This window comes from Phalacrocorax carbo, chromosome 2 (assembly GCF_963921805.1).
Source record: "Phalacrocorax carbo chromosome 2, bPhaCar2.1, whole genome shotgun sequence".
NCBI classification, from domain to species: Eukaryota; Metazoa; Chordata; class Aves; order Suliformes; family Phalacrocoracidae; genus Phalacrocorax; species Phalacrocorax carbo.
Window position 1 is genome coordinate 113181529 of NC_087514.1, and position 15211 is coordinate 113196739.

Genomic DNA, 15211 nt, shown 5'->3' on the forward strand with positions numbered 1-15211 from the left:
CGTGATTACTGGCAGGAAGAGAGGTACCTGTGGTTGCACAGCAGTGGGCTGATACTTCTGGAGACAGGTATGCTGAAATGGCAGCAGAGCTCTCCAGAGCAGTGGTGGAGCACCTGCGATAGGCAATAGACCATGCTGGCTTTTCTGAAGAGGGTTTCTTACAAAAAAGGCTGATAGTTGGAATTTGGATGCTGGGAGGTGGGTGTGCTGTATTCCTCTGATCTCTGTTGTTTTGTACAGTCGTGGACACTGAGAGCACAGTTCATAAAACTCTGGCAGCATTTATTCAGGACCAAAGTTCTAGTCTGGCTTTAGGTTCAGATCCAAATTTTGCATTAGTCTTTATTTGAAACCAATAAACCCGTATCTGCCTCTTTTGGTCTGTGTTTATTAGAAATATTTTATGTGGGTTTTTTTTTTTTATCTTGTTTCATATAAGGACTCTTCCATCAGAGTAGTTCCTCTCTAAGGAGCAGAGTACTCATGAAGATTTGGGACTATTTGATCTCATTTATGTTGAAGTAAACAAGGAGCTATGATCCAGATCAGCACTAGGAGAAATTAGATATTAACAACTGTGCTATATTTTTCTGCACACCGTTTTCTGACAAAGTAAGTTTCAATTTAATGATACTGTTACTTAACTGCTGTCACCTCTTCTTGATTTGCAGATGGGCTTCTTCCGCCGGAGGTACAAAGAAATTATTGAGGCCGAAAAGAGCAGAAAGGAGACCGAAGATAGTTGGGACTGGGTCCAGAAAAATCAGTGAACTGCTCGTAAAAACAAAAGCCCAGTCATGTGACACGCGGTTGCTATAGCCTGTAGGTCCTGCTCTCGTATCTTCCATATGTGGAAGAAGGAATCTTCTCCAGATTTTTCGGAGACCCCATTGATGCTGTGTCTTTATCACTCCAACAAGCTAGGGAACATATCCTGAGGCAACCACTGCAGCCATGTCAGGTGACTGGAGCAATTTACACTTCATTTAAGAGCTGAACTTTGAACTTTGGTAACCAAGCTGCAGTGCAGGGCAATATTTATGAATCCAACTACGTGGTATACCCTCAGGGGAAGACTGTTACCTAAAAATATTTTTTATAAATATAAGCTTTTTATATTGATTATGTCTTTATATTTGTATCAATGTTTTATAGTTTCTATTGAATAGTTATATAGTTCACTCAAGCACTGATATCTGGCTAAATCCTTGGAAATGCATATATGTATATATAAATCCTATTGTACTTTTAAACTTCAATGCAAGAGAAAAAAGAGAGATTTGCAGATAAAAGTAGCTAAAATCATCATACGCTTAATTCACAAGGCTTGGTAATACTGTATATAGACCATTGAATGGCAGAAGCCAGTTTTTTCACTCTGTATTTTTTTGACTTGAATTTGGTTTTTGATTTATAAACTAAAGAACCAAAAGTATTACACAGATGTGATGTTCTGTATCTGAGTCTGTCCTTTACTGTCCTGAATGAGAGAGGATGAAAATGCTTCCTCGGTGACATGTAGCAAGACTTGTAGCTTGCTTTGGCTCACTGAAGCAAGCATCACAGAATGTTTTCCTGTGGGAATTTTTCTCTTGCAGTCTCCAGTACTTCAGTAATGGTCTAGGACTGTACAATTGAGATACCGGAAGGATATAATTGGGCCAGCCACTATGCATTGACAAATTCCTTGGAATGAAAAAAAAAATAAATACATAAAGCCATATTAATATTAATGTCAAGGATAGTTAAGCTACTGTTAATGATTGTGATCTGTTGCTATCAAAGCAAGTGATAAATCCCTACAAGCTATGAGTGTTATGCCTGCCTTGTGAGTTTTATACGAGTCATGAGTCTGTTTATATGATAATTTTAAGCGAGATAAGAAGATGCAAGGCTTAAAATGTAATGTAAAGGCTTAAAATGGATCTTGAGATTCCCTGTCTGGGTGTTCCAAGTACTGAATGTCATCCTTCCTCAAGCATTAAGAAGGAAGTTTAGTCAAGGTGCCGACATTACTGGAGCTCAGATTGCCACTTTGTTTGCTGGTAATTCGTTAGCAAATAATTTGTTGAATTAGAAGAAACTTAGTTATAATTCATTCAACCATGTTTCTCCAAAAAGCTCTTTGATTTCTGAACAGAAATAATGTAACTCTGTAAGACTTGGTTTTAGATACTGCTTGTACTTTGCACCTTGTGTAAATAAGAAGTAAATGTCATGTTGGTATAAAATCCATGGAAGGGAAAGAAGGGTTGAACTCTGTGGTAGAAGGTGAAGGAGAAACAGGAACGAATAGTTGCAGGATGTCTCCTTCCATAAGGGTAAGGTAAAAGAATTGCTGGAAGTTTGGAAACTTGAATGAAGAGAACATGCAAGAAATCTGCTTGAGAACAGGTCTTATTCTTGCTCTTCCTTGCCTAACTCACTGCAGCTTCAAATTTTAAAAAATTAACCACATCCATATTCCTGTTAGCTTCACCCCCCCCCCATTCTGCCCCAGCATTAAGTACCTGCTATTACTACAGTATTGATCAATATTTATTAACTTAACTTTCTGCACCCATTAGGCAGAAGATGTTTTTTAAGTGGGTGAAGTGTATTGATTCAACATTTGACAAGAAAAGCTATTAGTCTATTCAGTTATCTTTCTTAGAATAATCATTGGTGATTTGACAGATTTTGTACAACAAATGATCATTTAAGGCAGAATCTGAAAAAAACTGCTGAGGTGAAATCCTGTTACACCACATATAGTGGACTGCAGATTTTTCATCAGAGTGCAAAACCAAAAGGCTGATGCCTTTGCACTGTTCTGACATCAGTTTGCTTTGCTGGTATTTAAACGTAATATATCTATTTCTTCCGTTGTTGAAAAATACCTAAGACTGAAGATAGAAGTTGTGCATGAGATTGATTCACAGCTATGGATTGAATAAGAAATTGCTTAAAATACTTGATGAAAAAAAAGAAGTCCATTTATTTAGCTGTAAGAATTTTTAGTATCTGCCCACTCTAAAACTAAGCCTCCCCCCAATTTATTAAAAATTAAATCTGCTGAAAAATTAATTCAGGGGACAAGGGAAACTACTTGTGAATTTAACCGAATTTGAAAGTTTCCATCCAAAAAGAGTAAATTCCCTTTGAAAAGTTGAAATGCCTCATTTCCACTTTTTAAACAAAAATTTACTTTCAGCTCTGCCAAAAATGCTTTATTACAATATTTTAAAAATCAAGATTAGTTATTCCTTTGAAACATCTTTTTAAAGTATGTGAAGAAAAGAGTTAAAAATACCCATTTAGCATTTCAAGTTGTGTTGGACAATTTTTCTTTTTGGCTCAAGGCAAAAATGTTTTTCTTATTTGGTTAAAGTGAAAAACAAATACAAGTAAATCCCATTTGATTGAGCCCACACTGGACTTTTTTGATCTCTGACTTGAATTGTCTACTATTGATCCAGCACAAGTTGTCACTCAGTGAAAATGTAGTTGTTGGCCAGCTTAGTGACATATTCCTGAACTAATCCATAAATTCTTAGTTTCATCACTGCTAGATATTCAGTAGTTCTGTTGTCACAGATGCTTTTGTTTTTATAGGTATACTCTTCATAATTGTTTTTTCAAATTTCGTTGTGGCTCTTGCTTGGTTCCAGTTAGAATAGTCAGATTTGGCAATGATACATACCAGTACTTAGTATTAAAATCCTGTAGATGCACCTTTCCAATCCTTAAAAAGCAACAGAACAAGCCAAGCAAGAAAGAAACCTCACTAATATCAGTTGGTTGCAATCAGTTTCTAACCCAAAAATCTTATGAAAATGTAATATACTTCAAGAATGTGTAGAAATTAGCTGTGCTATAGATCTGCTGGTTTGGTTTTTTTTTAATAATAAATCATAATAAATGTAATTGTATCAAAATCTAGAGACATGGTTACTTCAGGAAATTGCTTTGAGGACTCTGGAAGTTCCCATCTGTCAGCTGCTTGTTAGTTCCTTTGTGCTGTACCGCTTGCGCAGCAGAGCTGGGGCAAGTCTTTGTGCCAGTTCTCTCCAGTTAACCTGTTGTGGGACAAAGTCATCAATTGTCTTAGACAACTTCAGTGAAGGGTTTACTGAATTGGCATTGCTTTTTCTTTTGCAGCGGGCTCGCCTTACAGTGGCTCTAAGCTATGCAGGTGGAAGCATTAGAAGTGGGGCAGTAATGCTTTCAAACGCATCATCTGGCACCTGAGAGATCTTTTGTTTAAGCCCTGAAGCTTGCAATGTGCAGGGTGTCTTCTTATGGATAGTACCCTTGAAGTTGCTTCTAGGGTAGGGAGAAAAAAATCTCTGAAAAATATGATCGGGAAGAAAGGGGGAAATTCACGTAATGCAGAGCCCATGCTGTTGCAACCCATTTAATTTCCATCTTGACATCAAACAGATCACAGTCACTTCAGAGTTTTGGTGGCCCACAGCACGGGGATAAATTTCAATTCCCAAGAGCTGAAAGCGTTTGCCACATTTCTCAGCATATTTTGTGACTGTTTCATTTGAAACCCAAGGGTCTGCTCTTGGAGGCGAACTTCCATCAGTTCACCCCAAGCAACAGCAGGGCTAGTGTACCCTGAGGCTGTCACTAGTACACTCTGGTACTTGGCCATTGTAGCTAACAAAAATACCAGCTATGTTTTTCAGAATAAACCTAGTTTTAAATTTGCTCAAATACAAGGAGGAAGTCAGCAAACCGTAGAAAATACTGGAGCAGCCTCTGAATTGAAGTCACCTCACAAATCACATGGCTTATCTGAGAGAGGAATTGCGCTTGATGTGAACCCGGAGCCTGTAAACCACTTAAGCAATCCTTTCATCTCAAAGTCGCAAAGGCTTTTGCAATACCAAGTGTACCAGTGAGGACAACCCTCTCTGCTTTCATACATGAATGGGAAGGACCCTACATACAAGTCAGTGACGTGCAGGTGACTTGGCTTGCTGAAAGCAACAGTTGTGCAAAAATTGTGTTTGGCAATATTTAGTATTGACTTTCTTGAATGTCTTCTGTTTATGGGCACATTTTGGAGTCTTGCACAAGTTCCAAGCATAGTATCCATGTGGCATGGGAATATATAATATTGGTTTCACTAAAGGATTAAGGGTGTTGTGGAACTAATTTCTACCTTTGTCCAAGTTCATCCAGTTGCTAGGGTTTCTTGGATAAAAATGAAAGTAGGATTTGGTTCATTTAGTGTACATTGATTAAACTGGCATGAAGACTATAATTGCTTTTGGAGCATGGTTTGCATACGCCATAGGGCACCCACACCATTGTCACTCCTTTTTCTTTAGAATGTCACTCCTTTTTTATTGTAAAATTGTATGTTTCTTTTTGTGAACTTGTGGTTGGAAGAATGTTTTCATTCTTATTGATGTCACCTGTATTTAGAAGCTTGTGTTCACCTGTATTCTAATTCACTTGCACTGTTTTGGAAATGTCAGGTTTACAAAAATACAACTTTTTGGAATAAAAAGTGGCTGCAAAATTATGCTAATAATATCATTTTGTCACTTATTGTCTTTGTCCAGCTCAAGTATTTTTCCGTTAATTGGATGAGACATTATCCCATGTATGTTTGAATTAAATGGTACGTGCATGTGTTTCTCTGTGTGTGAATAATGGGCATCTTTTATCGTAATTCTATGACTTGTATAAAATCAAGGTATTTGGAGACTAAGAGCATAACTAGCTTGACTACGGTATTGTAAAACCATGGAAATAAAATTGTAGAAGTGGGAGTTATTTATATTTCAAGAGTGTTGCTCCATCAACATCAAATAAAACCCCACGTGGTGGTGATACTGCCCTATGATAAGAGTGTCAACCTGTATAACTTGAGTTCTCTTTCAATCTGTAGGAATTTGGATGAAAGTCGGATTATTCAGCTTCACGTAGTTTTTCTGCAAGGATTTATATTCTGCGAGTGGCTAAATACTGTGTTTGAAAGATTTTCTTCAACTCCATTACTTCGTCAAAGGGAGTGGAAGCTGGATAGAAGCAGTAAAAAAGCCGATTGATTTCTGTGGCTGTGGTGTACCTCTTTGTATTTCTACTACCCATTAGAGGTCCCAGGGAAGTTTTCTCATGATTTTGAGGATGGGTGAAACCTCTGTGGTAAAATATGAACTGACCTGAACCTTCATTCTGAAACAAAACTGAAAAACTGAATCTGAAATTTCAGGATCTCCCTTTCCTCATTGTCAGCTCCATTCTCTGCTTTTTGTGGAGACCCTTTGCGTAAGTGTTTAAATATTCTCCAGATGTACAGAAACAGTCTGTTTCCTCTGTGTTAGGCTGTCGCCTAAATATCTAAGAACAGGCTGGGCAGAGTTAGGACCTAACCTGTGACTCAGAGCACGTTTGTGCTGATGGAAGACCACGGCTTTATGTGCCACGAAGCGAAAGGCGTGAGGAGAGCTCCAAGTAGATGTGGGTCCTGGCATGTAGGTAGCACCCTTCAAAGTAAAAACAAATGTTCTCAGTCAGGAAAGCTTTCTTCGGGGGAAAGAAAACATTGTTGGGCAAAGTGGTAGGAGGATGCTGCTGCCGAGAGGAATGCAACGCAGAGTTTTTGGAGATTAGTGGAAGCTTTAGTGCAGCAGCTGCTAAAATAATAACCAGAAACTTGTACATGTACTAATACGTTTTTCTTATCGTGCGAGCGTGTGTGTGGAAGCAGGCACTCCTGGGGCCGGAGGATTGATGAGCTAACACTGCCCTCTGTGGGGCTCGCTTGCCTTTTCTCTTTTTAATGAGCAGAGAACAGCAGTCTGTACATTGCAGGATTTTGTGTGTTGCCTTCCCCCTAACTGGCTTTTAAGAACCTCTTCGGAGTTCTGAGGCAAAGTGGCTTGATTTTAGAAAACAAACCCAAAACTTTTAGCAGATTTGTTTCTTTCAGTTTCACGAAGAAGGGAAGGAGTAGTTCAAAACTAGATCAAAATTCAAGAGAAGGAAGATGTTCTTTTACCACAGAAAAGCAGCTCATTCGTTAGCATGCTGCTCAGCCTGGCTCATGTGTGGGACTGGAGTTGGTCTGACATTTCGTCTTCCTGCCCTGGCCATTGGCCTGCTGTCAGGTTTGAACATAACAGGAGCTCCTCTGCTAGGTCTTTTCCATTTAGTAGTGAAATACCCCATGAGAAAGAGGTAAGTGACTTTTTCCCACACCTTTTGGGTCTAGTGGGGTGAATACTGACCTGAGTAGTCTTAGGTAAGAGGTTTTGATTTGATTTTTTGAGTGCCCATAACACCACAGATACTGAGTGCCAGAATGACTAAGGAGAGTGTTGTGGGCAGCATCAAAGATGCAAAGTAGGTCTTATGGTCCTGCAGCCCCAGCTAGCTTGCTACCAGAATTAAAATACAACAAAAGCAGCTGGTTTTTTGAAGATTCAGACAAACGGATTTAAGGTCATATGACTGCTCACTCCTGTACATCCAGGGTTTTACATTGGCTGCAAATGGAGATTTTATTTGCAAGTGGTTTTTACAGAAGTAAAGCATGATAGTGGAGAAATAAATCATCTTAACAAAAGAACAATGTAAAATAGTTTTTCATGCCTTAGCCATGCTATAATTTCCTGTGACTGTCTGAAAGGATTAATTCATGGATTTCCAGTTCATTTCTTCTTTGCTTTTGATGTAGTTAGTGTCATTTTAATGCCTGAACTTCTACATGTGCAATGTTTTGGTAAGTTAACCAGCAGTTCAACAGCTGTAAAGAATCAGAAATTAATGAAGTAGTAACCCTGAGCAGAGATTTCCCTGCTGCAGACGTATTCAGACATGATATATTGACTTTCATGAAATTATTCTGGATTTATACTAACACAAGTGAGAAGGGACTCAAACGGGCTCCCTTGAAGCTGAAGGACACACATCATGAGACAAGCTTTGCACTAATCTGCATAAGTGGTAATATACAGTCATTTCTGTCATTTAAACAGTATTCCTCTGGGTTTGCTATCTGAGAGCTGTGTAATTCAATCCTAATGATGCTGCTCTGTGCTATATTCAGAAAGATAAAAGGAGTAGGAAAAGAGTGATCACTTTATCTAGCAAAGAGACCACTTCATAGAGAGGATACCGTCTGTCCTCCATCAGTCTCTCAGTGGAGATGGGGCACTTAAGAACTGGACATGATCTGCCCCCTTACCCTTATCTAACTTGAATAATAAAGCTGATGGCTAAAATTCCTATTACATATTTTGCTGTGTTGATTTTAGGAGAATGGCACAGAATAGGAAGCTGGCAATGAAGTGATTACCTAGTAAGAGATCAGAATACCGGTGCAGTATTAAAATAATGAAGTCTATATATCGGGTTGGATAGAAGATGATACAAATGGGGTAAAAGAGTTTTCCCCATTTTAATTTTCAGGGTGGGAGGTGAGAGAATGCATCTAACCATGTAAGAAATTACAAGTTGCTTGTGAAATTGCCAAATGCCAATGTTTAGATCAAGACTGTCCATGATGTGGCTTCATCAACTGGCACATGTCACCCTACAATAACCTTGTCTCATATTCCACTGCCTGCTCAGGTGTGCTTGTCCTGCTCTCACTCCTGTTCTACAGAAACTACCAACTTTTCCACCTGACGTCTTTTTAATTTTCTCCTCTGCTTCGTAAATGTTACTACACTTTTTTCTCAATTTGCCTGAATAGGAGTGCAAACTTAAGTGATTTTTCCTAACTTGCCATTAGTTTGAAATATGTCACTTTTGTTTTAGACCCAAAGAAAGATTTGTCCTGAAAACTTGGCAGTTTTCCTAATTACATCAGTAGCTCTGAGGCCTGTTAGAGGATATCAGGCACTGTGGGCCCTTCCTCCACTGCTTTTTCATGTAACTTACTAGCCAGGTTGAAGCATACCTTGTCACTAATAAATGTGAAGCCATAGATAGGTAGATAGAGAGATATGTGATCAATTGCTAGACACGTGTATATGGCTGAAAATTATTTTGGAAGTGGACAAATCATACGAAAAGGCCAAGGCTGCCAAAGCCCCAGCCTTTCAGAATAATGTAAACATTTTGTTTGGAAATTCTGAAATGCAATTTAGGAGCATGGGATTGGAAGGTCCTCAAGTTTCATTGGCAACTGCTCCATATACTTCCTTTCATGAATTAACTGAACAAGGTCCAGTACAACCAGTTAAATTTCTTTACCTTATTATTCTTGCTAAAAGACTAATTTAGCACCTCGTTTTGATGGTGCTGCTAATGGTCATTTCCAGCCCAACTTGTTCTTCTGCCAACAAGGCCTTTTAATTTAAATAGCTCCCTCCCTTCCTGTTCTGAGTTGATCTTTCTTGAATATGGGTGACCAGAAGAAGACACTATTTTCCTGGTGAGGTTTCTAATTCCTTGTCCAGTACCTTGTACCTCACCTTATATAAGACTGGCTTTCCTGGCTCCATGAAGGTTACCAGATCTCTATGATATGTCTTGAATGATGAGAGACATGGAAAACTCTAGCACAAACAACCTTTCTCAAGAGCTTTTGATCTACCATTTTGCAGAGTCTGGAAGGCAAGTATCATATGTGTCCCACTGAGAACGTTGTTACGAGCTGACGGGAACCATCCCATGGCTGCATCTGGAGCTGTAGGTCTTCGGAGCATGGTGCCTTCATTCATCCATGGGAGGCTTTGGCTGTATTTTGACAGAAGTTAATGGAAACTGGTACATAAATGCTTAAAGTAGTTTGACTTCAATATTTTCATTAGAAAATTCCAAATTAGTGCTGATCATGTTCTAGGTGACCAAAGCACCCATTGGTCTTCTGTATGTTCAGAGTCTTTCTGAAGATATCATACAATTAAAGCACCATTAATTATTGTCTAATTACTTTCAGCAATGCGGTGTGGGCAGAAAAAAAGTGCTCTGAGGTGGGGAAGTTGTCAATTATAGCTGATAATTAAGGGGGCAGGTGCACATTTTATTTAACAAGATAAATATCTCCCCAGATGTTGAGTGTCTGGAAGTTCATAACCACTCAGGTATTTGGTACTTGATGTGCCAAAGTCACCTTCAGTAGGTACTTATTTAAGATGGCCCTTTTTTTGTCTGTGCAATAGGGTTTGGATTGACATATAAGTACATTGCCCGCTGGACAATCTGCTCCTTTTTCTCTCTCTGAGTGCCAGGCTAATTTACCTTAGTATGCACTGCAAATATTATTTTAATTTACTTATTTGGTTAATTTTCTGACTAGAGTAGCTGTCACATACTTCCGAGTGCTGGCATACCACACAAAGAACAGTCTTACAACAGGCTGATAAAATCTTAGCAGTGTTTTTAAAAATAATGATTTGTTTTGACAACAGGTAACAAAAGCTCACATATACTATGAAAGGGACACTATTAGTTATCAAACATTTCTGTCTGGAACAATCTTTTCTTCAATAAAATGAAAAATAAAATGGTCAAAATGTAAAGCCCACATGTTTTTCTAATGGAAGAATTGTGTAGGCTGAATGCCATGAGAGAATCTGGAGTTATTTCTTTCTGTCTTAATTTCTTTCACTCATTAACTCTTGATGTTGTTATTTCTTAGGAAAGTAGCATTGGGTTTAGGCTAAGTCTCTTGGAAGTTGCTTAAGTACTATTTACTATCTCAGTTGGACTAGGGGATTGTTGTAAGTTCCTTCCAACTGAACTAATCTGTTCTGTCCTAGTTTGATGACTTTTCGATTAACTAAGACCTATATGACTCTGATTTAAATGTAGGTTTGCATTTACATATTTATTAAATATATAGCTGTAAGTTTTTTAGAGATACTTCTGTAATGCCTGGTGTGGAGAATTCTAGGTGGATTAAGCTGTTTTTGTAATGGTACAGAATCCTACCATTCTTACGAAGAAGTAATGCATGCACCTTTATACTAGCAAACCAGGTCTGCCCTCAGTGGTTAGAGTGTGTATATGTACATTAGACAGTTCTGGGGTATGGAAAATACACAGGAAAATATTCAGACTTAACCTCATTGATTTTGCTTTCAACGTGAAACCAACTGACATGTAAAAGAAAAATCCACTAATGGTTATCAAAAGAAAATAGATTGCCCAGGAAATCCCAGTGATTTCTGCACTGAAGGCAGGATGAGTGTACTGGGGAAATTTCAGTCCCCACTGGAGCTGGTCTTTTTCCTTTGTGTCTGCCCCCAGACAATGTTGGGGACTGACAGGACGCCGGGCAAGATGGACCTTAGGTCTGGTGCAGAGCAGGCATTTGTACATCCTCATGGCTTTCAACTGGCCTCCATCAGCAAGGCAGGGGCAGGAAATTCTTTAGATGAGATATGGCACCGAAGAACTCCTTTGGCTTCCTAAGCGAGCTCTTTTTGTTTTGTTTCAGTGGTTGCAATAATTAAAAAAAAAAATCCTATCTCCATATAAGTAGAAAAAACATCCCCATTTCCATGTAAGTCATCTATCATCTGTTAGCATAATAGAACATAGTTACAGACAGTAAGGAAGACTGAGGAGACCAGTTTGGGTTTTTTTTTTCTTAAAAGACCTTTTTCTTTAAGACACCTATGTGACTTTCCTTTTGCAGTGGAGAGTGGATTATTCCAATAGCTCTTTTGCCTCCCCAAAAAACTACTTCTGAAGAAAATTAATATTTCAGACTAAACCTGTAAGAGGCTCCCAATATCAAATATCCCAAGTATCCAGTATCAAACACTCTGAAGATCCAACTTCCCAATAGCATTTTCAGTCATGTCAAACCTCACAAACGTGACACCTAAATATTCTGTTTGTTGCCATCATTTAAAGTTTTCACTCCTTCTGGCATAGCTCTTTATAATTTGTTTTACTGTCTCACATTCTCCCATCTTTAGTCGATAGCAAATACCTTCCCCCTGCCACCACGAACATATGTTATTGCAGCAAAATATTTCAGGTTGTTCCCAAAGGAAAATTGTCCTTTGGATGCCAATCCACAATGTTAATAACAACAATGAAATGAATTCTACTTTGCTTAGCTCATCCTAAAGGCTGCTGAAGTGCTGCTAAAGGCTAGTCAGGAACATGACTGAAAGTTAAAGGTGTCTGCCTAAAGAACATTAAAGGACTGTAATTTGAAATTGTAATTCGAGTCTCAAAATAGCAGGTGATGATTGCTTCTTCCATGACTTTGTGTTGCAACAATCACATAAGATGAAGTGCTAATAAATGTTTATGCTTTGTTTACCTGCTCTTTTTTTTTTTTCCCAGCAGAGATGTAGCACTTTGAGAGGTGGCAGAATGAAAGCTCTGAAGGACTAAGTCCTCTCCCTGGGGAGCAGGTCAACCCTCAAAGCACCACCAATGTTGTGGCGAGTGGTGCCATAACAAGCATTTGAATACTGGATTAACAAGAGATGCTGTGGGAATGTAAAGCTGGATCCTAATTTTTACCCGTGAGTAAAATTTCAGTGGGACTGCCAGTGGTAATGTGGGCATGCATCTGCTGTTTAGCAGAAAAGTCTTGGTCCTTGAGCCTGTTACAGCAGACAGGTCTAAGAAGAGAAGTTGTGACTAAAGTCATAATCCGTTTAGTGCTGTCAATTTTTTACCAGGGACGAAGCAGGCATCAAAAACTCATTTATGTAGACCACCAACACATCACATTAAATTAACTACAGTAATTTTGAATATGTACTTTTAAAGCTGAATAACAGCAGACTCAGCTACCTGTCTCCTGAGCTCTTGTTGTTTGTATATTGATGTTACACTAGGCCCAGATGTTCCAAGGTCTAGACCCTACTGAGTAAAATAAAATAAATGCTCCAAAGCTTCTGCAGGGTTAGAAGATCCTACAGGACTTTGATCTTTATCCTACTGATTGATCTCAATGATGTAAAACCCTGCCAACCATTGAAAACTCCACTGTCAACACAAAGAGTGTGAAAAAAGACTGAAATACAACATTTCGGTTTTAGAAAAAGGGACACTGGCCCCATGATTTAAAAGCAAGTTATTCTAGTGTGATGTAGCATTCCCTTTGTAGTTCACTTCTGAACACACTTTGGATGATAGCTGCACTTTTAGAGTAGTATAAATGTTTATATCAGACAAGTTTCCATTGTAAGTCATATTTACTAGTCTGACCCAAATTACTAAAACATCAACCACCTAACTTTGCCAAACAATGAATCTATGCCCCGCTCAAGCAGTGGTGTGCTATGATAGTCTTAAAACTGTAGGCTGCGTTAAGAAAATATGGGTCATATCTTCTAATGTAATAATGTCCTCATTTGTCCTGAATTTGAATCACTAGTATATTCAAAGCCACCTTGGATAATTAGGATAATCTCCTTAAATTGCTTGTCTCTCATGATGCCTACAATAATACCACAACAGCATCCTGCTGTGTCACTTACTGTAACGTCTTACTGTTTCATCCCACCCTGCTTTCCTGTATCCATTTGTTTTATCGACCTGTTGCCTGGAACTGCAGAAACTGCAGAAGTGATGGGGCAGGGATCCTTTTTTCACTATTTGGCATGTCCTCAGGTCAGTCTGTGACCTCAAACACTCTCTTATGGATGCAACAAACCTCAGACTACTTGAAACCTGGAGAGACCTTGAATCCTAGACAGAAAAGAAGAAAAAAAAAAAAAGTTAAAACATTCAGTTGTTAAACATCTTGTTTAGTTTAGGTGCTTTCATTTCTTTATGGCAAGTACTTCCAGCACAGCCACAGCAGAGGTAATTGGAGCAGCAGAGTGAATGTAAATCTGAGGAGGATTAAGCCCACTGTCTATAAAGCTCATGTAGCTCTGGAGCAATCCAGCAGTGATCAATTCATTATCATTACAAGAAGTCTGCCAAAGAAAACCTACAGGCTATTGAAGGCAAGATGACTGTAAAATTAGAGATCAGACCAACTCTAATGTTCACTAATGGACATGAACATTAGCCTTGCAGCTTTAGCCAACTGCGCTGAAAGAAACCCCAGTGACATTTTTGGATAAAGTACATTAGGGATTTAAGATTTTCCTTTCTTTTTTTTTTTTTTTTTAATTTAACGTACTGATTTGTTTTTTTTATTGAGAGTTAAAGTGGCTGAGGAAAGAAAGAGGTTGGAAAGGATACTGGAAGTGGAAAGGAATGAAGATTGCCCACTGGCTTGTCTTAAATATTTCTTTCCTAGGTTTTTGCAATATTCAGCAATGGAATCTCTGAGTGAACATTTTCTCCCCACAAAACTTTATTTGTTTACTTTACAGTCCAGCGCTAGCGCTGTCAGGCACTACATGCCAAAGGAAACATTGGAGGTAAAACTGACACCATATAAACTCAAAAAAAGCCAAGTTTATGTGTACAGAGAGCTACTCGCTGTTAGCAGATCATGAAAAAGAAGTAGAAAAAAACCAAATAATTTCTGCTGTCTTGACTGCTTTGTTGTTAAAAAGCTGTGATAACCTCTTAACAGAAATTATGGTTTTTACAGTCTTTAGGAGGCAAGTAACCTCTGCACAACAGTTATAAGAACAAGTGACTGAAAGGTACCTCAATGTGTAAGCAGCGATCCAGATTCCCTATTAGATTTAGCATCACATCAAGTAACTTACCCCTCTTTGATTAATGTTCTTGTTGCAGAAGTGACACTGAAACAGAAACTTGTTGAGCTCCTTTTTATCAGCTATGCTGCGTTCTTTGTTCTCACTAAACAACTACGCTATTAGCTGTCCACAGCTACCCCCGGGATTAGTTCTGCCCTTTTCCAGTCTCTTGTACACCACTTTATCATGTTAACTTGTAACAGGCTCCATTATATAAAGTAGCGTGGCCACAGCACTGGAAGTTATGTGTAAAAGCCTGGGCAAGACTTCTTCACTGGCAGCCACTGGGATTTTGGGTTGGTTACACATTTCAGGCATTTATTGTCTTTGTGTGGACTTCAAAATGTGCATTAAGAGAAACCCAGGATTGATGAAAAGCTGTTCTTTTACTGAATTTTCTGAAGCCTTTAAACAGAAATTTCTGTTATTCATGCCAGATGTCTGTGTGGTCACATACTACCACAGAATATTCTGCATCTTCCCATAGCAGTTCTGCGCAAGTGCTCTAGGCAGCTAAGAGGGACCCGCTGCTCCCTTGTCCGTAGCTTGCCCAGGGATGCTGCCCAAGGCAACTCCCCATGACCACAGCCCCACGAGCATTGGCCATGCTGGCGTGCAAA

At 38.8% G+C, this 15211-nt stretch overlaps 1 protein-coding gene across 2 annotated transcripts in view; it reads left to right on the forward strand.

Annotated features, from left to right (window-relative positions):
- ITGA9 (integrin subunit alpha 9) overlaps nt 1-5635 on the forward strand; it is a 229345-nt gene extending 223710 nt beyond the window's left edge. For both annotated transcript variants that reach the window (XM_064443898.1, XM_064443897.1), the window contains one exon: nt 672-5635. In XM_064443898.1, coding sequence (XP_064299968.1) covers nt 672-770 — 99 coding nt within the window. In that variant the 3' untranslated portion in view covers nt 771-5635. The remainder of the gene's footprint in view (nt 1-671) is intronic.
- The last annotated feature ends 9576 nt before the right edge of the window (nt 5636-15211 follow it).